Genomic DNA, 27,309 nt, shown 5'->3' with positions numbered 1-27,309 from the left:
TAGGTTATTCTTCCCATTTTATGTTAGCCCCATGGATAAACTGCAGTCTCAAATCTTTGAGTTCAGTGAGCTCATGCTCACTGTTGAAAATACTTTTGAGGATTCCTGAAATTCCTTTCAAGAATACCCTATTGGAAAGGTAACACATTGTGCCTTTTCTCTTAAGCAAATTTTCAGATATCTATTTCTATTTTCTTAAGGCTTCAGCTTCTATAAGAAAATACAACCACCAATACATGCACGCAATACTTGCATTTTCTGATAATGTGTATTTATTTGTATCCAGAAATACAAATGTTGGGATCAAAATACGAATATAAATAGTATTCTAGACGCACAGCCCTACTCCTTAACACAAAGTAAACTGGAATGGATGTGATCAAGAAGGGAAAGTCATCTGTGAACTTGAGGAAATGAAGCACATGGGTGTTTGACTTTTATGATTAGATCAGTCTGGGGGATCACTAGGATGGCTATCTAACTTAGAATGACATACTGGTGCTAGTGCTACCTGTATTATTCAAGGCACATTGGGCACATAATTGTACTTTCATTTCACTATGACATCACAAGCTGCACTGCTAGCAACGAAATCATACACCCCTAAGAAAAACTTAGGAAGGAAAGATAATTAGAAATCTAAAATTTTGTCTGTGTTCTATAAGAAAGTTCAATTTGGCACATAGTTGGCAGTATTTATGTGATTCCTAAAACTGCACTCTAAAAAAAAATTCATGTGTTGTCATGGTGAGAAAAAATGTTTTTAGAGCAGTATACTGAGAGTTTAGAACAGGATTTTATGAGGGGTTTGATGGCAGCCTGTGATAGCCACAAATTGGTCCCAGATTCCCTCCAGGCTAGTGTTCCAACTTGTGACAGTCACGGGTTGGTCCATGATTTAAGGTTGGTATTGCATGTGAGCGTGGATGACAATAAAGTCACGGGACTCCTTAATGACTGCAAAAGAGAATATGGCAGACTGATACTGTAATCCCTCTGCACAAGGTTTCTGACTGTTGTTCAGATGAACACTGTTTTATGGAAGCTTATTCTGAATTTTTTTCCTTTGGAGCACCCTGTCTGGCAGAGGCATACATCCCTGGGTTGCTCGTGTAATACTGTCAGATGGAATTATTTTATCAGCTTTCCATGAGTTCAGTTGTCACTCTCATTTTAAGAATCCTAGGTGGTCTGTAAGCATGGGATGGATTCAGTAGCATGATCTGTTCCATACTCATTTGTCAATAGTTTTTTTAAAAATATGCCATCAATATTATTCACTTCATCCATTTTATATTAATGTGCAATTTAGAAATTTTAGCATTTACCCCTCTTAGTCCTCACTTTAAGTATGTAAATCACAAATCTCACTTTAAGTACTTAAGTTACAGATCCAGTCTAATTAAGTTTTGAAGCTAATCAATGGATAATAAAGCTCTCCAGAATATGTTCCAATGCTCTTCCTATTTGCTTGTAACAATATTTGAACTTAAACCCCTGTTCTGGTCAATGGTCTTCATTAATGTGTAAGGTTTTGACTTAAATCTAGTGGTCTTTTCTTTGACACTTGTACTCATAACACAGTCTCAGTAACAAGCTTCACTGTGGGTATTTCATTCATTGTATTTTAGCATATATTGTGTCAGTACAGCTTCATCTCTCCCAAGCACTTTCACAGGCTGCAAGAAGATAAAGAGACATTAGGAGAATATTAAGTGCTGTATTAAACACTAAGGAGAGCACCTGGGTTCCCCTATAAAAGGCTCTACAGGCTGTCTCAGGGCTCCAAGTAAAGTCACATGAGTGCTTTTATGACACCAAAGAGGCTGTTGTGTCCTCTCTGACTAATGCCATTCATTACCTAGATCAAGAATACCTGGCAAGTAACTGCCTGTATCAGTGCCTTATTTGCCTGGTTCAGTCCTTGAGAAAGCCTACTCCTAGGCATATGAATAAACATAACCACATCTACTGCTTGTCCTTCATAAATAACAAATGATTAGAAGATCAAAATGCATGTTTTGATAGAAAGTAGAGATGTCCAACTCTGATGCACTGAACTTCATAATGAATTTTCCTAGACTATATGTAAAATATATAGTATAAGAATAATGAAACCATAATTTTTTTTCAGTATGTAAGTGTAAATTGAGCTAATTTTGTGCTTGCCAATTGTATAGGTGGAGGGAGGAAGGATCTAAAATTAACTCAGAAGAAGAAAAACATCTAAAGGAAAAAGAATCTCACCTTTCAGCTGTAGAACTGCATTCCCAATGAATAGTCTACCTTTTTTTCTATTTTAAATAGTCTTCTGGAAACTTATATGGATGAGGTAAACATCAGCCTTGAGTTTATACTCTATATCTCTTGGTGGAATGAAGTTACTGAGTGAAGAAGGAAAGATTCTTCTAAATTGCTGAAATCCTACTGCAGTTTTCCTAATATTTAGGAAATAAGAAACCTACAGACTGCTTAGAAAAATAAAGAAAAAGTAGGCAAATGCTCAGTCTGTGGGTTGAAGACGTTTAGAATATTGGCCACACACTGTGGTGCTCAAGAAGAACTTCGGTAAGGTCACTGTCCCTCTTTCTAACTCTCAGATGAGGAATAGCATATCCTTTAATACTAAGAAATGATAAAGGCACTGATATAAGAGGCACAAAGATTTCACTGTGAGAAAGAAGAAGAAGATACCTTGAAAAAAAATCATATGATTGTGTAGGCAGCTAAGATTATGGGATATGGCTTGCCTTTTCTTAGTGTATTATATCAAAACTGGGAAAGAGGAGTCAATGGGAAGAGTACAGTCTGTTATGGACAGCCTTCACAGCTTTCAGTGGGTGCTTTGTTTTACAGCTTAGAAGGTAACACCAACCCTCCAGACTGTGAGACTAATGAAATTTCTCTGTCTTAAAATATTGAGTCTCCCTTCCCACAAAGTCAGCAGCTCTAGAGTTCCCTTGCACCTGATTGCTTGGTGTGTGGGCAGGAGCATAATTTTTCTAGATGTATGGAAAAATTTGGTGTTTAAAGGAGGTAAACAATCTTCCTTTCATGAAATGACCAAGTAAGGTGAGCTGTGATAAATTCATGCAGCAACATGAGATGCTAGACACTGAGACACATTAGGGCTGCAGAAGTGTTTGAGATAGCTATCTGAGTTATTTGGCAGGATGCCTCGAGTTCCAAAAATATAATTCTCTATCAACTAAAGGCTCATGTGTCATTGCTGTTCCAGCTGATGAATGTGCAAACCTCCAGGTGGATGATTTGGAATTAGCTGTGAATTGATTTGAATAAAAGGACTGTGACAGATAAGAACTGCACAGCAGTAAAAAATAATTTATTTCTCTTTTTTTAGCTTCACGACTCATCAGAGTCTCCATGAAGACAATTCTGGGTATTGTAATTTTTATCATTTTTATTGGTATGCACAATATACCAATATACAGTTAAGAGTTGATTAAGTAGAACATTAGCATCTGAAAGAGAAGAAAGGTTACCAAAGTGCCTATGTTTTAAACTGCATCCTTATTTGTTGACTAGAAAGTTACATTAAAATTTCATGGTGTGTGGTGCACTTCAGTTCCACATTACTGCTGGACATGGAGACAGCATAAACTGGCTACAAGTTTTTATACCCTTATTCTCAGGAGAATAAAAGATAGAGTTGTTAGTATGCTAGTAAAAGGGCCAGAACTGTGAAGATTGAATTAAGCAGACCAGTATTTTTATACATTCTTAATTGCCTTGAAAATGCTGCCCTCAATGCAGGAAAATACTGTCCAACAACTTTTAATTGAAGGGGGAGAATAAGAGGATTGACTTTAGATCCCACTGGGAAAAAAATCTTCACAATCTTTTCCGTAACTTCAACAAGGATGGACTGTAATGTGAAGATACTTGGGTTTGTGATTTTACATATATATCCAAATGCGTTCATTTCACCACTCATTTGTTTTTGCCTTCCTCCATTTCCTTCCTTGGAAGGATAAAAATAAGAAGTAAACAACAAAAAAAAAAGTAGTTGAGTAAATGCAAGTCTTGAATACAAAATTATCCACTAAGAAAATGTTCTAAAATGCAGTTATTGCATTTCATGTGGGACAGTGCAGAGAAATGTCTGGGTTTTTTTCAATTTGTGAAAGAAGCAAAAGAATACCTGATGGTTAATGAGGACATTTTTACTACTAGAGAAGGATATAGCATAGAGATATATGCAGACCACATTATCTAGGTCTCTAGAATACTTGCATTTTGAAAGATTCAGAGCCTAGAAAGATTGTCTTCCCTGACCTCTAAGGTTTATTAGTGGCTTTCAAAGCACAGAGCAGTAAGGCAGTGAGAGTAAACCAAGTAACTAGGAATGAGCAGAGAAATGCATTCAGGAACCTGCCAGCCTGCAGCCACCTAGCTTGCATATAAATCAATTTTTTGCACATAACCCCAAAGTAGAATAAATTACACAGTAGAATATATCTTCTGCTTTCAGTACAAGAGCAGAAGCCAGAAGTGTCTGCAGATTCTTTCTTGTCAGGACAGTGGAAAAAAAGTGGAATTATATGCTTCCAACTTCTGTTTATGAAAACTCAGAAAACAGAGGCAACATGACTGGACTTAGCAGAATCAGTCTTCTAACAGGCTTTCAGTAGCACTCATGGGCAGCCATGAGCAGAAGTGTAAGAAAAACATATGCTCATCATCTAAAATGGGAAGAGTCCACTTACACACTTACTTTTGGGGTATTCACTCAAATACGCAATTGCTAAATAAACCTCACTTTAACTGTTCAAGATCTAATGCTGGAAGGCACCTTATTGTGTGTCATTTTTCTCAATGCTAACACCAAAACCAATTGACTGTGCAGAGGGTTTACAGGATCAGCTCCCTAAAGGAAAACTCTTTCTATTTTTTTAGTTAGGCTTGGAATATTTCTAATATTCTTTCAAAATATGGCTGAAGGTTACTATTAGAGTAGATTAATTCATAATTACAGATCAGTATATTTAACTCCAATTCAATCATCTTCTTGCATGGCTTAAAATATCACTGTCATTCTTAAATAAAATCCATATTTCCAAATGCAGAACACAGAGATTTACAGAGCAATAGATTTTACAGAGCAATTTGCTAATGAGAGTTAGCAAAATCTTCAAAATATGTTTTGAAACGAGGAGGTTATCATTGGCTTAGAAGACATCTGAATGGGCAGATTTTTTTAAAAATAAGGTTTAGATCCTGTCTCCAAATATTTCTTCTCTGTGCTTCTAATATGAATTTTGTCAGTCCTTACAGAAGTGATCCCCCTCCCTAACCTAAACCCAGCTATATCTCTGATATTTCAGTCAAGTGAAAACCAGAAGATTTTGAGTAACCATAGTTAACTTTTATGTTAGACTTTTTTCAATTAAAAACCCACTGGAAGAACAGAGCAACAGCAATGACAGACAGCGATGTTTCAAAGAACATGAAAGCATTTCTGTTCCCTTAGAATTACCACTGCATTAGCTTTTGCTTGTTTGTAGGGTTTTGCTTATGAGGAAGAAAAGGAACTCCTCTTCAATCACATCCACCATTCATTTTTTTATCAAATACTGTGTGGAAGAGACAGACATTTTTTGAGATTATAAAAAAAGAAATATCTCCAGGAGAGAAAAGAAATAGAATTATGGTTTTAGGCATGCTTCAATCTCAATCTTTTGTAACCACTTGTCATCCAAAAGTAGTGAAAAGCTATTTCTATTTAATTCTGAATCTGTTTTGTTTGCTTAATAACAATTACATAGACAGTCTGTGAAAGATGTCATCTAGCTTAACACTGTAAAACTAGTTTTTGAAAGAATGGGTAACAAGAATTTAATGGTCTAAAGCTTGAAAAATACAAAATTGCTTTTTACAGTAAAATAGAGTTGAAAATTTAGGAGAAGAATGAAAGTAACTTCTTTTTATGCATGGTAACTATTCCACGTTTAATCCAAGTGTCACAATTGAGTTCCTGTAACCCACTACTCAAGTCAAAGGTGTTCAGTCTTCATCTCAGGCCCAGGGAACAACTGCCATGAGTAAATACTGCAGTGTTTAACTTTATTAAATGAACAAAAAAAATCCTTTGGCACACACTTTTCAATTTTGTAAAACAACTTTGAGAGAAAAAATAAGAATGCACAGGTGCACTTTTTAGTAAATTGAAATACAAAGAAAGTCACATATTCTTGGTGCTACTATATATATATATATATAGCACATCAAATGTGACCTGCTACAATGACACAAACAAGCAGGAATCTTGTCCTGCTTCAAGTAGAGTACTTTAGAAATCAGTGACGATCCTGTGTTCAACCAGCCATAAAAAAGACAGTTAAAAGCTTGAAAAACTGTAGAAGTTATTCCTACAGCTGCCTCAGAGATAGGCAAGTCTTATTTATATCAAAATAATAGCTTTCTTATCACTCTGCTTTTTCACCTTTAAGTTAAAATCAATGTGTGTAGGTAAGTGGCTAACTCCACAAATCCCAGACCTTTGCAGAAAGTAATGTTCATGTTTTTATCCCACCAGAGACATTTCTCTACTGTCTTTTGGTGATTACTCGGTATCAAGGAGATCATTAATGAACTATTTCCCAAAATCTGTGGGATAAAACTCAAGTAAATTTAAATAAAAATTAGTTGTTTTGTTGGCTTTGGCTTTTTTGCCAATGCCAGTGTACATTGCTCTGAGCCTCAGAGATATGACAGCATTTTGAAGAAAGTATGGGAATGAAAAATAAAAATGACATATTTAATCTTTGCCTGAATTGTGAATAGTTGCTATGCCAAGGCAGAATAGTAAAGATTCTAATATACAATAATTGTTCATAAACATCACTTACACTACAAATTCAGCTGAATTTTGTAAGAATTTTTTTCCTTAAAATGAACAGCAGTTAGGAGAGAATTCTTCCATGTTTCTCCTTTTCAGGAAGATACATACTAAAATTATTCATCAGGCTCTGTGATGGTGATGAAGAAGGTGAAGGTTAATGTGGTCTTTATAATTTGAGATGAAACTGACCGCGTCCTTCACTCTGTCTGCACTTTCACCATCCATCCACAGTGAGAAAACACAGCAGTCTTCACCGCTACAGGCAACATTTAAAGATAGAGGTATCCAACCCAGTAGACCAGGTTAAACAGCAGGAAGGATGTAGGAAAAAAGACCCTGGAGTAAGAGTCCAGTTCTAAGATGTCTATGTGAATTCGTCCTCTCCTCCATGAGCCTGATTTGCACTCTTCATAACAACAGAAAAAGCTCTGACAGTCTTTCCCATCCAGACATTCATAGACACAGGCATCTTCAAATTCTTGCCAATACATGGCATTGTTCAATGTGATGACCGTAGTTGGTGGTCTCATATCAAGTACAGAATAATTCTGAAGAGAGAAAAAAACCCACAACAGTTTGATAAGCTTTCATGGATGATTAAGATCAAATTAATAATCACGGGAAAAATCACAGGAGCTGAGAATAGGTGGTCAATATTTAAGAATTCTAGATTTAAGGAGCATCTTTCCTTCAAAAGATGCCTTTTCAGATGAATTTCTGTAAAGATATTGTGGAGTGGCAAGTTAAATAATTCTAGGTGTATTTCCTACTTGGGTAACTTAAGAATATATTTCCCAGTAATAATTTTCTTCACACTTACGAGTTCACTTACCTGTCAGAATATTATTTGCAATTTGTTTTAAACATTTGCAGCCACTACATTTAAGAATGGATTCTGAAAAATAAGGAAATATCCCCCTTCTCCATTTAATTATAAAATGACCTTCACTTAGCATAGATGCATTCACTGCCTCTTAACTTTATCATCATTTATAAAACCAGATATGGTCAGCAACAAATAGTGATCATTTCAGTACAGGATTTCAAAATGCCATCCCGAGGCATGTCCCCTTAGTGCTTATCACACTAATCATGCTCAAAAACAAGACACTTTGTTAATAATGCATCCTCACAGTACCATTCGTGCCTACAGACCTCTCCTTCTTCAATGTACTCCCTACTTACACTTTGTCAGCTTTTCTGTCACATAATTTTCTTTTCAGGAAGGATGCTTTCTCACAATAGTCTCCCTTCTCATTAAGCTATCCATTCCATCTTCACAAATGTCACCTCCTCCACTGACATCACTAGAAAAGGTCCCATCAGCTTTGCTGTCTGTCTGCACCACCCTGACAAATCAGACACCAGCCCTGTCAGCACAGTTTTCTCTATGTAAGGGGCCCTTCCTCTCTCTGTGACTGTGCTGAGCTTTGCCTGCAGGAGCATGCTGGCTATGCACTAACAAGTCACACTTGCTTGCATTCAGGAGGATGCTCTAGGTCCTTGCCTCCACACTTATTATACAAAGTACTCAGCATTTCCTGTTGACAGTGTTAGTATGTATCTGAAAATTTTCATGCCAGATATGAAAAATATCAGTGATATGACTGATGTGCCTCAGTGGAAATTTTTATTTTTCTATTGACTTCATTTTCTTTCTTTGGGTTTGGCACATGGTAATATTACCCATCTCACTAAAAATCCTGGTCCCTGAGCTAAGAACTTGATGTGGCACCTCTCTACTTATGTGTTGGCATCAACATAGATAACTACATCTGAACAACTGCCCTATGGAATCCAGTCAATTACTTGTGGACACAATTCATTTCATCGTAAGTAAATGGCTAAAATCTCTCAGGTGCATTTTGCTATGGACTGCAAGCAGATTGAAGTTTAGGAGCAGATTATTGCAAATCTATTTGTTGTGAATAACTGAACCTCTCAGATTAGATGACAGAAATTACACCCTTATGGTCCTCTCTCTCATTTGTAAAGTTCTGGGTGGATGATTTCAGAGTCTTACAATGTGTTGCCATGTGCGAGATGAGTCTGAAGGAGATTATCAGAAATGGAGAGATAACTTGAGAGTGGAAGACGGAGACGAAGATGAAGTTCCTGAAACCTCTGTTTGACATTTTCCGGACTGTTTTATAATTGTTGTGACATCGGGTTTCCCCATTTTGAGAGCTTATTGTATTTTCCCTATTTTTGTATTGTTCCCTATTTACTTAAAATCCTGTTTCCCCATTGGTTAAATCCTGCTGCACTGCAGTAGTTTCCTTATATGTCCCATGTTCCCTTATATGTTTAAGCCCATCCCATGTGCTACCGTACATAGTTCTATTTTACACGCTCCTACCAAGTTCCACCTCTTCTTCTAGAAAGTTCAACCCCTGCCATATAAAAAGCAGGAGCCAGGTGAAAAAGATTATTGTAAAGCAATCTTTTTTTGACTGTAGTACTTCAAGAAGAAAAAAATTATGACTAGAGTATACGTGGAATTCTGCTATACCCCTGGGTCACATATTGTAAATTTATTGCAAGTCTTATGAAAATTTCCTACTCAGGGACTGAAATTTTCCATGCCTGGCTAAAATATTTATGCCAAAAAGAAGAAAGGCTAAGTTAGATTTTGGTAAATTAAGATAAATAAGTGCTGTGGTTCTGCAAAGGAAACTTTTTCGTCTCTCAGTAGCCTTGGGATTTTTGTTGTTGTTTTGTTATATCAACTATCTGCTCATGACAGATGATAAAATAAAAGCCCTGATAATACAGAGAGACTAATCTGGCTGTTTGAATCTGAGCTGGGTTGGTAGGAGAGTAGTGCATGCAGAGTGGGCATCAGCCCAGTCCCACCCTGGTGGTCTGCCTTGGACAAGGCAGTTCGGATGCAGTGTTAAACATGCTTAATACCATTATTTCAGACAAGATATAAATGTGTTCTCCAGGAGGAAAAAAAAGAGGTGGGATTACCTGAACACAGATTTACTAAGATTAGTAAATTTCATCTTTCAGGTATCATCATTACAAGGATGGAAAAGACAAAATGATGTCTTAAGAGCCAGAGACACTGCTTCTTTTAGCAATTTAAGCTATAATTTGAACAGAGAAGTTGTTTATGTATAAAAAAAAAAGGCCCTGTTCAATATCTGTCATGGTGAAAAAAAGAAAAGAGTGAGTAAGAAACTTGAAAATGCTGGAGATACTTTCCAAGCAAATCAGACTGACTAGTTAAAACCATAGGCTGTTAAAACCCTAATGTAATTTTAACTGTGTATCTTTTCCTCATCATTTTTAATTGGAAAAAGTAAAGTGCCACTACCCATTCAATGTGGCTTTTTAACTTCATCTTTCAGAAGACTCTGTCAGAGGAGTGACATCAGTAGAGAGTGTATAAATACAATGATTTCTGGAAAACATTAATTTTCAATGAGCAGACTTTCAAAGCTATACAAGGTCTTCAAATACATCAGAAAACTCAAATTAAAAAAAGAAGTTGTATAACATTATTTGTAAAAGATATGCTAGTAAGATGGAGCTAGCATTTGTACATTATAAACTTAATCATATTCCAACCAAGAAATGCAAAAAACAGTGTTTTAGTTCTGACTCTGTTCTTATCTGATAACATTCAACCAGCTAATTAACTTCCCCTTCTGTATGTTTCTGTATGCTTTATATTTGTATGTATTACAACATACATTCCAGTTTCAGATTTCATACAACTTACAGACACTTATTTTGTGCTCTGTTTCAACTTTATTGCTGCTGTGCTTATTCCATTTCTAGATACAGTACAACTAACTGTATCTAACTTGTGTGCCTGAATTATTTGAAAATCCAGCTGCAAGCTTGCTAAAGATTTTGCAGATATGCATAAATGAACTATTTTAGTTAAAACTCCATATAAGTTTATGGCATAACTTGAGCTTATTACTTTTTTATAAAATGTAATAAGAAACTGCAGTGTTATATAAAGCAGACACACAAAATTCCTGATGTAAAAATAACACACAATGTTCTACACTTGACCCTTCTCCCTCCCAAATCACTTGGTAAGCTCTTATAGAAAGAGGCAGCTATGTTCGTCTACCACAGCTGAAAACACACTGACCTTTTACCAAAAAAGCAAAACAATATTTATAGTGAAGTCAGGGTAAAGCATAACATAGCAATACAGATTTCTTGGGAATTAGTTCAAGTAAATGTCAACCACACATTCATACCCCCAATGCTCTCACTGAATAATGTAGTTTACTTACCATCACATGACCAAAACTTACATCAGGTAGCTTAAATAAAGATAGCAAAAGAATTATTCAGAAGAAAACATACTCATTGCTTCATACGCATCTAAGTTCAATAGCATTCCTTGAATCAATGCATTTATTCATAAAAGACTTCATAATTGTGTTCTGTATATTCAGCATAATAATCTGTACACTTGAAAACTTGAAACCTCAGCAGAATGTGCACCTAGTTTCCATACAGTTAAAATTTTTACTCAAATCATTACGTTTGTTTATCTATCAAACAATAGCTAAGTAAGCATTTGTTCTGGTATTAATTTAAATCTCATCAATTCTGCATGCTTTCCCTCATCTTCATTCATGTCTGGAAATATATCCTACTAACAAAGATACAAGTTTCTAATTCAGTCTTTCTAAAGGATGGCAACTTTAGTCTGATCATTAGCAAGTTCATTTTGATTGTCTCATATTTTTCCTTTGGTAACACTCTTGCTTCTTGTGTGCAACACATTTTACAAAAAGCTATTATAGGTTTAATGGAGTTTTCATTGACTAAGTCTGTAGCTTTCTCAGCTTTTTCTAATGCCATATTTGTTTCAGCTTTTCCTTCATTAGTTCTTCATTCAATCATTTTCTATAGCATTCTATAGCATTCTATAGCATTCTATAGCATCTAAAGCATTCAATCCCTTTTTATCTCATGACCTATTATTCCCTAAATTTAGCCTTCTGTCTCTTCCTCCTTCACACTTTTCCTATTTGGCTTAGATTTCTGATTTCAAATGTCCTTATTTCCTCCATTATGTACAATAGCATCCAACATCTTCAATTACTGATTTTGAACACATAAGATGTGTTCACTGATCTTGAGAGCGGAACCCCCTTCCCTGTGCCTACACTGAGGTTTTTTTCTCTGTTAAACTGCCCCCTCTCATTCTCATAGTCAGTTATGAAGTATACCAGGCAATTCATCTTGCATGATTGTTTTAATTGATTGCAAATGAACAGCTTTTGTATGTTTTTTTGGCCAAAAATGCAGCCATGTATAGTGACCTCCTTTTTTTTTTTTGAACATGTGCCTTTGTGCACAGGGCTAAAATCAAGTGCTGGTTCCCAGTAGAGACATGGAAATTCTGTTTGTAAATTTCATAAATATTTCTAGACCTGTTAAGCCATGAAATAGCAATGCATTGAATACATATTGATGTGCATATATTTGTATAACAAGCTATGCAATCTGTTTCAGTGGGAGCCCTTTATGATTACCAGCACAGTAAATGGAGGACAAAGGACACGTAGGTAGGGTTGCTGCTTCATGGTCAGCAGGCTGCTTCTATTAGGAACAGACCTCAATGAGAAGGCACAGAACTGCTTCTACTGTTATTGCAGGTAACTCTTCCATCCATTTTCAGGGCAGATCACACCGGAAACTGGGAAAATCTTGGAGGAGTGGACTGTCATGGCATTACAGGCTATCACTGAATGATTATCCGCTCTCTGAGCTGCATATGAAAAGAAATTTAAATGCTCCCATCTTACCGACTTTTTCTTCTTAGTACAGCTTGGTTTCCGGCAACTTGAGTAGTAGTTGAGCGTGGCATACTCCATCAGAGCAGCAAAGACAAATAGAAAGCATACAGTCACAAACAAATCCATAGCGGTGACATAGGAGACACGGGGTAATGACTTTCTTGCAATGGTACTCAAAGTCGTCATGGTCAATACTGTAGTGATGCCTGCAGAGAGAAACTTGATTTAATTGTATGCAACACCATTTATCCATATCACAGAACAATCTTTGGAAATAAACATACTAAACAAATCCAGAATGTACCCAAGTAATTAATTAATTTCCTTTAGTAGAATTAAAAAATAAGAGAAAATGACATCAGTAGAGACAATGTTATTTTGTAAACAAAGATTTGCTTAGTTTATTTTCATCTTTGCAAAAGTGACATTCCCACGCCTCTCAATATGCTCTTCTTCATCTTGTGCTTTTCCTGATCCAAGTGAGATTGGAGGTGAGGGTGAGGGAGAAGGAGAGAATGAACTTTTCGAAGAAAAGTATAAAACAGAAAAGATACTAAACCCAGAAAAAATAAAAAAATATGAAATCTAGAAAACCATGAAGGAAATATGTTCTGTTCCACAGTAGTATTGCTCTCATGAAAAATCTTGTACTCAAAAAAGAAAAAGAGGTGGAGGGAGAAAAGAAAAGAAATTTTGCTGCAAAGTCCTGACCAGGAATTCTGAAAGTATGTTTTCACACCACTGCTTCCTTGGGAGACCTCCACTGCTGTTTTCCTTCTGAGTAAGGGAACTCAATGTCCCTTGCTCAGTCTAAGACTCTCACACAAACTTCAGATCTAACATTAATGAAAAGAGCCTTTTTAATTCACACAAACATCACTTCTTACATTGATTTAGTAATAATGAATATAATGGGAATTAATTAGTGTGAAATATCTAAAACAATAAAACTAGTCCTAGAATTAAATCTATGTCATGTCAGTCATGTAAGTGCCAGTGATTCATATATTTTTTCTTCACTCCTGAGGGACAGAAGTCTTTTCATTGCCATCTTGGACTGATACTTTTAATCATTTGTTGTGAACTGTAAGTCTTCTGATAGAAAAAAAAATAAAACTTCTCAATGGCTTGGGAAAAAATAGAAAGCTCTCACTCAGATACATCTCAAGAGAGAATCTGCTTTACAAACAACATAAGCATAAGGTAATCTTTCTTTTTTATAGTTAAAGTGATACTTCACAATGGTGCACAGCGTTTGAAATGTCAAGGGCTGAATGAAATTATACCTTATGGTAAAATTTCTTCTCACAAAGAGCACTCTGGAAAGAAAGAAGTACCTGTGGATTAATTTTGAGTACTTTCTCTTTATGAAGGTTTGTCCCTCTCTGATTTGTAACGTTTGACAGAAGCTGCAATGATTCACAAGAATAACCCTCTCCATTTAAAACAACAGAAATTCCCTGGAAAAGCCAGAAGGGAGATTACTGCCCAGGTCTCAACCTTCATCTACAATGATTAATAAGTAATTGAATTCCTTAAATATCCCTTACCTAGAAACAAACTAACAAAAAGTTTCTGAAGAAACCCACAAGTCAATAATCAAGATTAAAGCAATGCTGACAGGAAGTGGGAAGTATGGACTGCGTGTACCTTGAACATCTACAAGCTATTGGGAAAATATTTCCATTTCCTGACACCTGTGCCACCTCCCAAAATCAGCAGACATGGCTGCCATGATCCAGCAACCTCTCCAGACCCCTGAACATCAGTTCTGTAGCTAGCTGATGCTCTGAAAAACCTCCAGAGCCAAAGAGCATGCTTAGGCATCCATCATGGTAGACAACTGCAAAGATGTCCAACTGCAAAAGGTGTTGACTCACTGGCCTTGATTTGGTCCTTATTAGCTACAGGCTATTAGTCTTTCTGTATGACCTTGGGAGTCACTAACTTCAAAAGAACTGCATCCAGACTATGACATACTCTACAATATAAAATGAACTTCTTCAAGACTTTCTAACTCACATTTAGATTTCTAACACAAATTTGTCCTTTTCAGAGCCACATGTACATGCACCTGTCTTCAAGTATTTTGCTACCTTTAAAAAATTCCTCAAAACCTATAGAGTTCTTCCAGTACAATACACAGTGTTCTGTTTACCTGGAATCAAATAAAAGTTTTTATTTCTCACTCATCCAGTGATAGGACAGTTTTTATTAAAATGCTAGAAAGAGAAAAAAGGGAGAAAAAACCTTGCAGTGCTCAAAAGCATTTTTGAAAAGTCTGCAATATTTCTGAATGTTGTATGGACAGTGGAATATTTTTCTTCAATTTTTACTTAAATGGAGGTATAACTGCGTTATCTGTGCAGGTATCTGTAATTATGACTAGCTTCCAAACTGACCATGGACAGGAAGCCCGAGAAGTGAAAAAATAATTACCATGAACCTCTTTGCTTAAGTATTTAAGTCCTCAACTCAGCCTGCATCTTATATCCATGCCTTAAGCCTGAATGAAACACCAGCTCAAATCATGCTCAAGACTGGATTCCAGCTCACACCATTAAAAAACATTGAGTTTTTGAAATAATGAAAATTCTATCTAGTGTATCAATTTCATATCTAGCACACCAGCACAAATTTTAAAGTACTAAAATGAGGTTTTGGGGTTACATATAGAGAAGAAAGGGCAAGAAGGTGCACCAGATGATACAGTTTCATATTCCTATGCATTTACAAGTCAGAATATAGATATGTATGTATGAATAAAATGGAGCATCATTATTTCCAAATATAATATCTAGATTCATTTTAGCTCATTTTATGTCTCATGCTAAGAAAATTCAGTTTGTCAAGTAATTTCAAATGCAATAAGTCTTGCCAGATGAAATTGGTAAGTCTCTCACTTTGTGGAGTCACGTATCGCAAAGTGAGCTTTGCATCTGTTACTGAAATTCACAGTGCTCATGAACTGTTTATTCCAACAGAATTTTAATATCATCCAAGGACAGCTTTGAAGTAACCTGACTTCAGAATTTTCAGGTAGAAAGTGTAAGTATGAACATATATTCTCTGAGTAAATTCCATACCAAAGATGCTATTTGTAAAACAAAAACTACTATCTGGGATGTCAAATGATGCAGGTATATATACTGCATGAAAACATTTTTAAACTGCAGTTTGAAGTTGCTCTGTAGTAACTTCCTGGTCCTATTACACATTATAGCCAATTTGAAAAGTAGGGGGAGACTGGGATGAAAACTTCAGTTTAACTTAATTCCCTTCATCCTCAAGGAAAACAACATATTCTTTTCCAATTCATGACTTTTTTTCAGGCACTTGCTGGCTGTTCTTCATTATGAATTTCGTGAGATCATTCTGATTACTAGAGACAAATAGATATTGAAGAGACCCTTTTTTTCCCTGTCTTTGAAGACCAGAATAACCTGGGATCCCAAAACACAGTTCTCATCCAAAGCTCAAATTTTACTTTCATTTTCCCACTGAATCTTCAGGTGGCCTGGAGTTAGTCTCATTGCCACTCTGGACCTCAGTCCCTCAAAGTACATGTGAAAAGGGGACTATGATGCCCAGTTTTTAAAGAGCACTTTGATGCCTCTGGACAGTACTGCTGAAAGGATACTTATGTCCCCATAGCCCAATTAATTTTTTTCCCTAGCACAGAAGTGGTTTATTACTTAACATTATTCAGAAAGTAAAACCTGTCCTTCATATAACCGTGAGTAGCTAATAGCTTAGGAAATGATTCATTAATTTCAGAGAGTGAAATATTTCCCTGATGCTAGCCCTTTACATTAATGCAGCTATACTTGGATACGGTTTGGTGCACAGAGTCAACAATTAATTTCAACTAATTAGTAGGAAAATTTTAGCAGTTTGCCTTTGGCTGTATTACTCACAATTTCACCATGTGCCACTATCCAAATGTGAATATGTGTTGTTGCTCAGACAGATTTATAAGTTGCATTATACAAGCAGGCCACAGTAAAATAGGAACAATCGCTTACTGCATCCGAAGAATCAACAGGCCATTGCTAATTTGGAAACAATTGGGCTCTGTGCACAAGAAGTGACCCATGTATATATTATTTATTTTTTATTTGACTTCATTTATAGAAAAGTTGTATTTTAGCCTAGAAATTTAGTTCTCCATTGGAGTTTTAGTAGTGAGTCATGATATCCATTGAATATAGCCTTGGAACGTCTCATTTTTATGTTCTTACTCCAAATTCATGACTACAGCTGAATACATTTTTGTCTGAACTTCTTGCTGGCTGAGAGAGTGAAGCAGAGAGAGTCACTGTAGTGATTAGTGGTCTAACCTACTTCTCTGTCCAGTTAATTGGAAAACTGAGCTGTGTGGTGTGGGGAACCACCGTCAGGAACAGGATATGAACACTGCTTATGGCAAATCAGTAATGCAAACTGTTAGACGTCTTTTGTCTCTTTTCTCTTACACATTAAGAAGGATAACCCAAACAGATGCTCTGTGACTCTGCCCATGCATGGGGCTTCAGACTCCCTGTTTAAAAAGACGGAACATGGTCAGTCTTTCCTTATCTCCCCTGAGCCACCCAAATTAAGAAGAAAGGTGTTCAGCAAAGAAGTACACTAAAGACCTATTGCTCAATTTTCTGCCTATCAGAAGCAAGTCTACACAGCCAGAAACAGGCAGTTGTACGGCTGCTCTCTGGTCTTTTTGCTGTCCTGGATGTCACAGAGTAACTGTCAATCTAAGAGTCCATCATCTTGCCGAAGCCAAGGTTTAACAGCACTTTGGCACTTACATGAAAGAAGTGAGGACTGAATACTCCTTTCTTTTAAAATAATCCCAGAAAAATGGATCCACCTCATAACAAACTCCAGCAGAATGATGTAATCTGTAGCTGGGAATGGTAACCTCTATCCTTGAAAACAGGAATGCAATCCTTGACATAGCCTCTGCTTTTTTCCTAGACTGGTAGATTTCTGAATCAGTTTGTATAGGCAGACCTGGCAACCACAACCTGAACTAAGATGTTGTTTTTCCTTTGGTTCTGATGTACACCTGTAATTGGCAGTTACATAGTTTTGTATCCTTAATGCTGGCAAAACTTGCAGGTTTTCCTTAGATATAAGAATAAATTTCCAAGTGTCTAAGTCAACATTTCTAAAGCACATTGCCAAAATGCACAGGCTGGTCCTGATATAAATGAGCTTCTGGAAAACCTAAACCACCATAAATCTCCACAATCTATGAAAAACATGAATATACCCAGCGTGCAGCCTAACTTCAAGCATACAGGCTAAAACACTTTTCATGAGTTAATGCTATTATATCCCACAGTTTTCTGTGCATATATGACACAATTCCCTGTGGTGAAGACTTTCAGAAGGGACAGAACCAGCAGTGCAAGTAATTAATTCTTAAAAAATGTCACCAAGATATCATAGTGAGAACAAGAAGATAGATATTAATTCAAGAGATTTATGCAAAATAGGCAGTGTCATCCAAAGGGTCAGACTGGTATACTTTCAATTCTTTAATTTCTTCCTGTTACAGGAAGAGAACCAGAGGTTTCAGTGATAAGTAGATCTGGGTCTGCAAGACGTGGTAGCAATAATCCAAAGTGTACAGTGGTCTCTTTGAAAGGAAGTTTACATTTTCAAATGGTAGTATAGGAACATCACAAAGACAGAAGAAAAGGGTAATATTAAAAACTTACCTAATGCTGTTCTTGCTGGTGTAGCATCTTTTTTGATCCAAAAGGATACCCAGGAAAGAACAACTGTTAATATACAGGGAATGTAGGTTTGAATAGTAAAGTATCCCATTCTTCTACTTAAGTCAAAGTATATAGTCATGACTACATAATCACCTGCAATAATAACACAGAAAATAAATTGACATTGTGGTGGGATACAGACAGTTATTCACTGATCTGCTAATATTTTAAACTTTATAAAAACACTCATATGAAATATTTTTTAGTGTTTCAACAGCATCTGTGCATTATTGTTCACATGAAATTTAAGTAAACGATGTCATTTTAATTTCCTTAAGTTTTAGCTCTCTGTAGAAATTACCTATTAGTAATCATTTTGGATGAGTAAAGTTTTGAAAGGCATCTTGAATTTCCAGACTTGATATTTCTGGATGGCTTTATGACCACAAACATGAAGATACTATCATTCACCAGATTCTGTAACCAAGGCACACAAAATCCTTCCTTCTGCGGGCTGTGTCTTCCATGCCCTAATTTCAGGTTTGAGTGACATCTGTTATCTTCTTTTGAGATATGAATCAGAAAGTAGGGGTCTTTATGGCAAGTCTAGCATGCACATGAATATGCCCTTAATAAGAAGTCATTTAGAGACACTAGAGCCTCAATGCTGATGATAGACTCTCTTTTTGTCAGCATTCCTCCATTTTGAAACAGTTGTGGCCTTTTTTGATAACTGTAAATCTTCAGTAGGGCAGTCTGGATATAAAGTTTATTATTCTGCTGGATAGTAAAAAACACTAAATCAAGAGCTCAGTAAGAAGGCTAGTTTATCTCACATTATATGATTTTTTTTGCAGTATCTCTTCTGCTAACCCTTGTGACACCACAGGGAATAATAATCTGTACCTCTCTCTCTCCTCACTAGAGGGTACTAACCTTATCACCTCTGTCCTTACTAACAACTCCCTCAGCTCCATAGGTGTTGGCTATCCTTCTCTTTCAGTCACAGTGATTAACAGTAACAAAACTAAACTGTGACCAATTTCTGTACTTTGTTTGAAGTATGTTGCTTCCATTTCAGATGTGAAGAAGAGTTTATATGACAGAGAATTTTTACGGGGTTTTGTCTGACTATATCAGACTTGGCCTAATAAATTATATGGCTTCTTGTTATAAACTTTAACTTTCTAGAGTATGATATTACAGAAGGCATCATTTCCAATAGCTAAGTGACTATAGCTAACTGACTACATCCTGTTACAGCAAACCATGGGAATGAAGAAATTGGTAGCACATACAGATTAATCCCCCAAGGAATGTACATAAACTCACCCAAGTAGAGGGATAATGGGTTTATTAGTTGAGGCAAATTAAAGCTTAATCTTCCAGTAACAGAGAGCATATAAACAAACGTATTTAATACAGTGAATAATTTTACTATAGCTAATATTACACAGAAAAGAAATTCATTCAGTAAGAATAACTTCCATCTAAAGCATCTCTGAAAGCACTGTAAAATGAATGAATTATCATAAACTACAAAGTTAAAGGTAAATAAAAATCTGATTGTGGGAACTGGAGAAAGAAACTTAAAACAATGTCTCAAAAGGAAAAGTTCCTATGTGTTAAGTACATCAGTTTGAGATAGATGTATTTGAAGAGTTTGATAACCCTGTGTTTCCATAATGCCTTTGTTAGATGAATGTGTACATTTTGAAAAGTACTGTGCCAGTGAAAAGTGTGTGACACCAAGAAGCTGGACAGTCATTTCAGAAGTCTAGTGTATTTGGCATTATGAGACAGAGCTTTAATAATAGAGCTCACTGCTGTTACAAGCAGGAAGTATTGCAGTACATCACGACATAGTAAGCCTTGTGGGTTGCTCTACAGGCTAAGGGTTATTTTCATTCCACTAATTCCCAGCACTTTTCTCCATGCAGGGAATGGCACCAGGGAATTGCTGTGGTTTAGTAACCATAGGTTCTGATGGCTTATTATTAGACTGCTTTGCTGCACTGAAGAAACACCACAGCAACTGAGATCATTTCATACAAACAGGTGTAAGGAATCAGGTACAGTGTAAATCAGTGCTTCTACTGACATGAACCAACTGAAAAATTTCAAGAAAATGTTGGTGTTTCATACATAGTCTGCTAAGGTAGAAGGATGAGCAAAAAATTAAATCAAAGACTCTATAGGAAATATGCCAAGCCTTTACATTTCCCTTACTTAGTTACTATAGAAAAGCTGCTTGAAAATGGTATAAAATCAAGCAATCTGCAGACTTCTCATTGTATACAATGATATATGATACACACAATTCCAGTACCCACACAGGTCACTGCTCCACTCAATAGTGTGATCCTGATACCCAGCACAGCAATTGAGAGTACGAGTAGATTACTGGACCATAAGATACTGGGAGAGTAAGGCAGAGTCGCTGTTTCCAAGGTCTTCAACTAAAATAAACCTGATAAACTGAGAGTGGGAGAAAACTGCATGATGTAGAGAGTCCATCACCACATTTAGTCACGAAATGATTTAGTGTCTTTCAGGCAGAATTCATTTCCTGTGATTTTAGATATCTGGAAGGGAAATTCTACAGATGACCTGCACACTGTAGCCTCTTTTCTATATTCAGTGGAAAGAAATTGGTACTTTCAGTGTATGCTTTCTCTTGTCTGTTTTAGAGGTAAATTTTAGAAGGTAGGTGTATCCAAAATATTTCCCCTTCTCTCCCATGATTAAAAAATGAGAGTGTGTGGCTCAGATGTGGACAAAAACATTGTAGACACTTGCAGATCATCCAAGGAGTTTATCACAACCCTTGATTCCATGATGAGAGCTAAATTGTGCAACTTCTGTGAGGGTACTAAGATTATTTTTCTTAAATATAATAACTTTCTTAACCTTTTAAAGGGTATTTTAGTTATTTTCCTTCTTGGTTTCACAGTTAAAGTTGATGACCTTATCCTTTAGGATATGCACAACTCCTTCTCTGCTTGTTCCTCTGTTCTCCTCCACCTTCCTTCCTTCCTTCCTTCCTTCCCTCCTTTTTTCTTTCCCACTGCTTATTGCAACAGAACTTTTCACCTTTTCTTCAGGACATCCTTCCAGCTGGATAAACAAAGGAACTGTGACTTGGTAAAATTTTACAAAAAGCGGCAAATTCCCAGGTATCCAACAAGGACCCACAGATGTATAACAAGCACCCAATGAAGATGAAATCCTACATTCATTTAGCCACTAACCTATTTTCTTGTCTGAGATCCACAGAAATTCTCACAATGAAGAAGGCAGACCCAGTCATACAGGCAGCAGCTGTGCATATTTACTTATGTACTGTACCCTCTGTGCTGCCCTCTAATTTATGGGAACACACTGATAGATAATATACCAAGCAATTTGGTTCTGTGGTAATAGTGATACAAAGTGGATGCAAGAGGAGAATTTGCTGGTACTCCTACAGTACTCAAAACATGCTTAGAGAGAATGTAGCTCCGAGACAATGAATGCTGCTGACAATGTTCATGGGAAGAGGAAATCACCACTGTGGAAATTCAGAGCCCCAGCTGAAAGCACCAGTTGGGGCTTCTCTCAGAGGCAAGCCTGTTTCTGTACAACATATGGTGAATGATTTTTTTTAATAGTGATCGTAAATTACAATTTTGAATTAAATTACCACTTCAGTTCTATCCTCAGCCAAGTCAACTTCTGTTGAGATTCCTGGATTCTCTCTTTCCACACAGAAAAGCCAGCACCTATGTGCTATGGCTACTTTCTTCATTGCACTACTCCAAACTGCATTGTTATTGTTGTTGTTGTTATTATTGTAATTACTAATACTACTAGACTATTATTCAAATTATTTCTTCTTGAAGTAATTATTCTCTATATATCTGAAAAGGCTTGCCTATAGATAAAACAGAAGTAGCCATGGTACATGTATTTCTGACTTCCTTTATACAAACAAAATAATTTGTACAAAGAAACTCTCCTCTCTTCTGAAAGACCTGGGATACAATCTCCTTCCAAACGGCATATCATTAAGCCAGTGTACTTGGTTTAAAAGTAATCACACAGTGATTGCCTAGGGGAGGACCACTGGAATACCTAATACCCAAAAACTTCATTTTGAAACCCAAAGAGGAATTCTACCTTTTAACAACTTAAATAATATTCCCAGGAAGGCAAGCTAACTTTTAATTGAATGATCAGACCATCAATTCACTGAAATAATGAAAAATATCTTGAGGCAAAACAGGGCATGATCAGTTTTCTGTAGTGAGAGCAAAACATGCACCTTGAGGCAACAAATCTGGAGTAATAGAAATAGTGTAGCAATGCTTCCCATGAAACCAAGATGACTGCTGTCTGTGACCCATAGGACTTATATTACCCTAAGTTTCTAGTTTCAAAGTAGGACACTATTTAGAACAATAACAATTTTTAATGTAAGAACTGCTGTAGAATTTGATGGACCGTGTTAAACTATAGCCTATTTCCTTTTTCTTTTGAAGATGAAGGATGTGGTTGCCTGAATTGCCCGAATTTTGCCTGTGTTGTATGAAGAACAGATCCCTTAAAGGTAAAACGTTTTAGCAGAATACAAATGGTTATTTTACTAAATATAAATAAATTTAAAATATAAAATTATTTGCTGTAAATAATTTATCTGCTCAAACTACACTACACTATCTTATGTCACATTTTCATTTATCCTCCCATTACTCTGAGGTTAACGAGTTCTACAGTCCAAATTACCTCAGAAAAAAGCTAAGCAAAGAATGACTTTACAAAGACAGATATACACAGATACAACAGAGCAGCTTCAGCATGTGGGTGGAGGTAACACACTAATTGTCCATCACTGGAAATGTAGACTAATGAGGAGTGGGAGGTTTATCCATGTTGTTATGAGAGTCTGATAACAGAAGAAAGCCCCTAGTCATGAGATCAAGGACTCACACTGTGGGTCACAAGTATTTCTTTGTTGACAAATGAGACCACAGAGACTACACTGAGCCATCTTCCTCCTTATCTTAATAAATCAAATTTATATAATAGTAAGTCAACTAAGTTTCTAATCTTCAGTGCCTTTTTTTTTTATTATTATTTTTATTTTTTTTTAGTTTGGAAGCCGGGAAAAGATCTTATTTAATCCTGCCATTAGCTATTCATTTCCTCCCCAACCTGTTTTCAGATATTTGCTTCCCAAAGCTCAGTTTTTTTATTTCCAGAACTAGGTTTTCCTTCTTTCTTAGTAAGCTGAAAATTTTCTACCTGTTTGGCCACTGATCAGTCATCCAGGACAATGTCTGTTTACCTAAAGTACACTGCCTACTATTAATGCTTCAGCAACCAGTCTGTCTTCAAAGCTGGTATCCCCTCCTAACATGTCTCCAGCCAGGTACGGAGGAAGTTTGAACTTTGGAGGACCCAAAACCTCAGCAAAACAGTAGAAGAAATAGCTTAATGTCTTCACAGGTGATTATGACTCCAAAAGGAGCTACTATTAAAATAAAAAAAAGACAAGTGGAAAACAGGGTTTTGCAGTCCTTTTGAAGAAAAATGTAGAAGGAATGAGACTCATGAAAGTATCATTAAAAATGCCTTTATCTTCTTCAGCATCCATATAAATAATGAAGAAATGCTGAGGACTTAATGGCAGGCTTATTCTTATGCCTCCAAAATGTGTCATGCAGCATACAACAGCAGTTTTCATTTCCAAGAACAATCTTTGCTCCATAGGAGTCTAGAACAAATGCTTCCAAGCCAAAAAGAAGAACAAAATGATTGAAGTAATGCTGTCACTTAAGGGCTGGTCTTAAATTTCCCTACACTGCTTTGGCATTTAGGTATTTTCACAGTGATTCCCAGACGCTATGTTTGGATGGGAGCATGTGTACAGCAGAGAAAGATGTTCACACCTCACCTCAAATGAGTGTTCTTGGGAGTGGTAACAGGCACTGATTATATGCATTTCTGCTTAAGCTGAATGTTTAACTACACAAAAAATACAGGTCTTTAGAGTGTAATTTTTACATGTCTTGCCATAGCAGCTGTGTGACTAGATGTCTTATGTCTGACTAAGGGTCTTATGCGATAGACACAGAGATCAAAATAGCTTTCTATGTCCCAAAGATCTCTGCATTTGAGTTCATAATTGCCTTTGACATTATCAGGATGTGTGGCTGTGTGTGTGTATGGATGTACAAGAACAGTGTAGCCCAGACTTGGCTTTCAGCTCTTACAGCTGCAAAGCAAATTTTGCAGGCATGCATTCACACCATGAGTGCTAAAGTTTCCCATTATCATAGACAAATTGCTATATCAGTAAACAGTGGGGGGAAAAAAAAACAACTAACGCCAACAGCATTGTTTGTGCCTGTAGGAATCATGTTCAATTATAAGTATATATATGCATAAGCATGTATAACAAAAATCAAATATTGACAGATTAGAGTGTAAAAAACAAAGACTAGATCCCACGTTGTCTGAAGGCAAGATATTTTTTAAAGTCAAGTCAGACCAAGACTTCTTCCCACCTAGGCAGAACTGCAAGACATTAAGCTGGGTTTGTTTCCTTGTATAATAGCAAGAATATAATATTGAGAAACATATTTTTACTTGAAGCCATCAATCTTTTTCATCACTATAAAATAATTTACATATTTTGTTGGTTCTTCCTTGGATACTGAACTTTTGTTTTCTTTGGAGCAAGCAGCACTTTCAAAATATTTTTGTAAAATGACATTTTTGTTAAATGATATATTGCCTGTTTTTTAAAAGTTAATGACTATGTTTCCAGCACATACATTTATTTCATCCTCTGATTTTGGCATTTAGTATCGGATGTGGAAAACCACTGAATTTTTTCAAAGGTCTAACTTCTTTGTATTGAATTTTTTTGCCAGTATCACTGGCATACATAGGTTGTATACTAGAACTTTTCATGAAGAACTGAAATTAAATGATTAAAAGACCCATTTTTAAGACTTTTAAATTCATTGTGTCATGCAGTCATTCAAAACCCACTAGCCCATATTTCTTGTGCCCATGTCAATTCTTTATATTCCATACTGACAGTTTCAAAGACAGTTACTTTTGATTCAGCTGCAATAATTTCAGTGTACCCCTGGGGTACTTTAAATGTACTCTGGAGGTGAATGAAGGTCTATGAAAACAATTTACCTACAAAACTAATTCAAAAAATAAAAGATTTGAAAAAAAAATATTTTAGAGCTTGGTGGCATGATCAAGAATGTTTTGTTTATTTGTATACTTACATGTTTATATATTATTTAAGCTATATTATGTATGCAAAATACACCTATTCTTTCTTCCCAGTTGTACTACTGTATATAATGTTCTCCTCCCACAAAAGCCATGTGAAGTTGTAGCATGTTGTTTGTCTATGAGGTATTATGAGCATCAGAACTGCTCTCAGGATATTCAGGTCTATTATCTTTAGATATAATGACATTTTCATTTTGCAACAGGAGTTATCATTTCATATATTACTTGAAATATGGAACTAATGAAAACAATGAAATTTTAATTTGTCTGTTATAAGGTACAAGTAATATTGGAAAATCTCCCAAAAATGCAGTTTCATCAAGCCACATAATGGGAATAAAATGTATAATACCATAAGCAGACTTCAATTCATGATTACCAGTCCAGTTCAATTTCTGCCTTAACGGTTGAAAGTTACACACATAATCTCCATTTGCATTCATGTATCAACCTGAGAGAAAATCAATGCACAAATATGGTGTACCATGGCATGATCCATTACTCACCATTCCAAAGAAGTCTTTGCTATTTTCCACACATAGGTTTTCTTTTACGTTTGAAGAACAAAAGTGAACAATAACAGATGAAGTAAAAACAATAATAAATTGCCATAGCTGCCTATGTCAGTGAAAGTAGATGCAGGATTGGAGTGTAAATTAATTTCTTTTATGCAGGAACCTTTTCCTGAGAGAGTTTTATTGATGAGCTGTGCAATGCTTTTCAAACAGAACATTTTTCACGCTCCACAGCACCAAATGCCATAGGATATCTGAGGATACATAACTTTAACGACTCTTGCATTCACTCTGCTCTTAAAAAGCACTGAGAACCCCCAGGTTTATGTCACCTGTCAATGCTAATCACTTCTCATTTATTTCTTGGACTGAATTTCTTACTCACAGGAGCTGTTCTTTGTGGGAGGAGGCCCATTTGTGCTGTAGTTGGTTACCAAGTCCCACAGGACTGGATTTGGTGAGTTTATAATTCACAAACCAGTTGAAATAGTTTTCAATTAGCTATCAAAAAATCCTATGTTATCATTTTCAGATAAAATGCTATCTCTTTCTTCCTCAGAATTTAATTTTACACATTAAAAAAAGCCCCAAACCAAAAAAGTATTTTGCTTGACCTGATATTCTTTTTACTTAACCAAAATATTCCTGACTTTGTCCTCATCTACAATCATTGTGACTGTACTATATTAGTATGACACCTTTTATATAATCGTGGAATGGGGTAACCTGTTTCTTTCTATCCCTACTAACATCTAGTCCACCTCACCTGTTCCTAGCATGCACTCTTGTAGATTAGTTTCCCGTTCAATCTTTTGAAAGCTTTAAATACTATCTCACTGCTGGAAGCCCTTTCCTATTGGTCATGTTCCATTCAGAGACTATGGTGATTATCTAGTTGCATTTTCTGAATGATATGAGATTTTTCTGAAGTAAGCACTGCTGCAAACCAAGAGTTATTGATAAAATAGAACACCTTTTAGAAAGGTATCTTATCATTATTTTAAAAAATTCCAGCAATAGAGTTGCACTATAAGCCTTGAATTCCTTCAATACCTAGTTGTTCTCACTGGGAAAAACAGGTGGCTTCTTCTTAGTTTGCAGTCATCTAGCACCAACTCAGACCTTGAGCC

General features: G+C 36.1%; 1 protein-coding gene and 1 long non-coding RNA gene across 3 annotated transcripts in view; one reads left to right on the top strand and one right to left on the bottom strand.

Annotated features, from left to right (window-relative positions):
- Nucleotides 1-237: 237 nt before the first annotated feature.
- Nucleotides 238-27,309, bottom strand: part of GABRG3 (gamma-aminobutyric acid type A receptor subunit gamma3) — a 315,445-nt gene continuing 288,373 nt past the window's right edge. For both annotated transcript variants that reach the window (XM_032680338.1, XM_032680337.1), the window contains 4 exons: nt 18,366-18,518; nt 12,652-12,848; nt 11,125-11,154; nt 238-7,410 (listed from right to left, as the gene is read on the bottom strand). In XM_032680338.1, the coding sequence (XP_032536229.1) occupies nt 7,132-7,410; nt 11,125-11,154; nt 12,652-12,848; nt 18,366-18,518 (659 nt within the window). In that variant the 3' untranslated portion in view covers nt 238-7,131. The remainder of the gene's footprint in view (nt 7,411-11,124; nt 11,155-12,651; nt 12,849-18,365; nt 18,519-27,309) is intronic.
- Nucleotides 17,387-20,395, top strand: LOC116783079. Its single transcript, XR_004355459.1, has 3 exons — nt 17,387-17,456; nt 17,987-18,055; nt 20,306-20,395. It is a non-coding gene; the product is annotated as an uncharacterized LOC116783079 (long non-coding RNA).

The sequence above is a fragment of the Chiroxiphia lanceolata genome, chromosome 2, assembly GCF_009829145.1.
Source record: "Chiroxiphia lanceolata isolate bChiLan1 chromosome 2, bChiLan1.pri, whole genome shotgun sequence".
NCBI lineage: Eukaryota > Metazoa > Chordata > Aves > Passeriformes > Pipridae > Chiroxiphia > Chiroxiphia lanceolata.
This window is presented reverse-complemented; position numbering and strand designations above follow the sequence as displayed.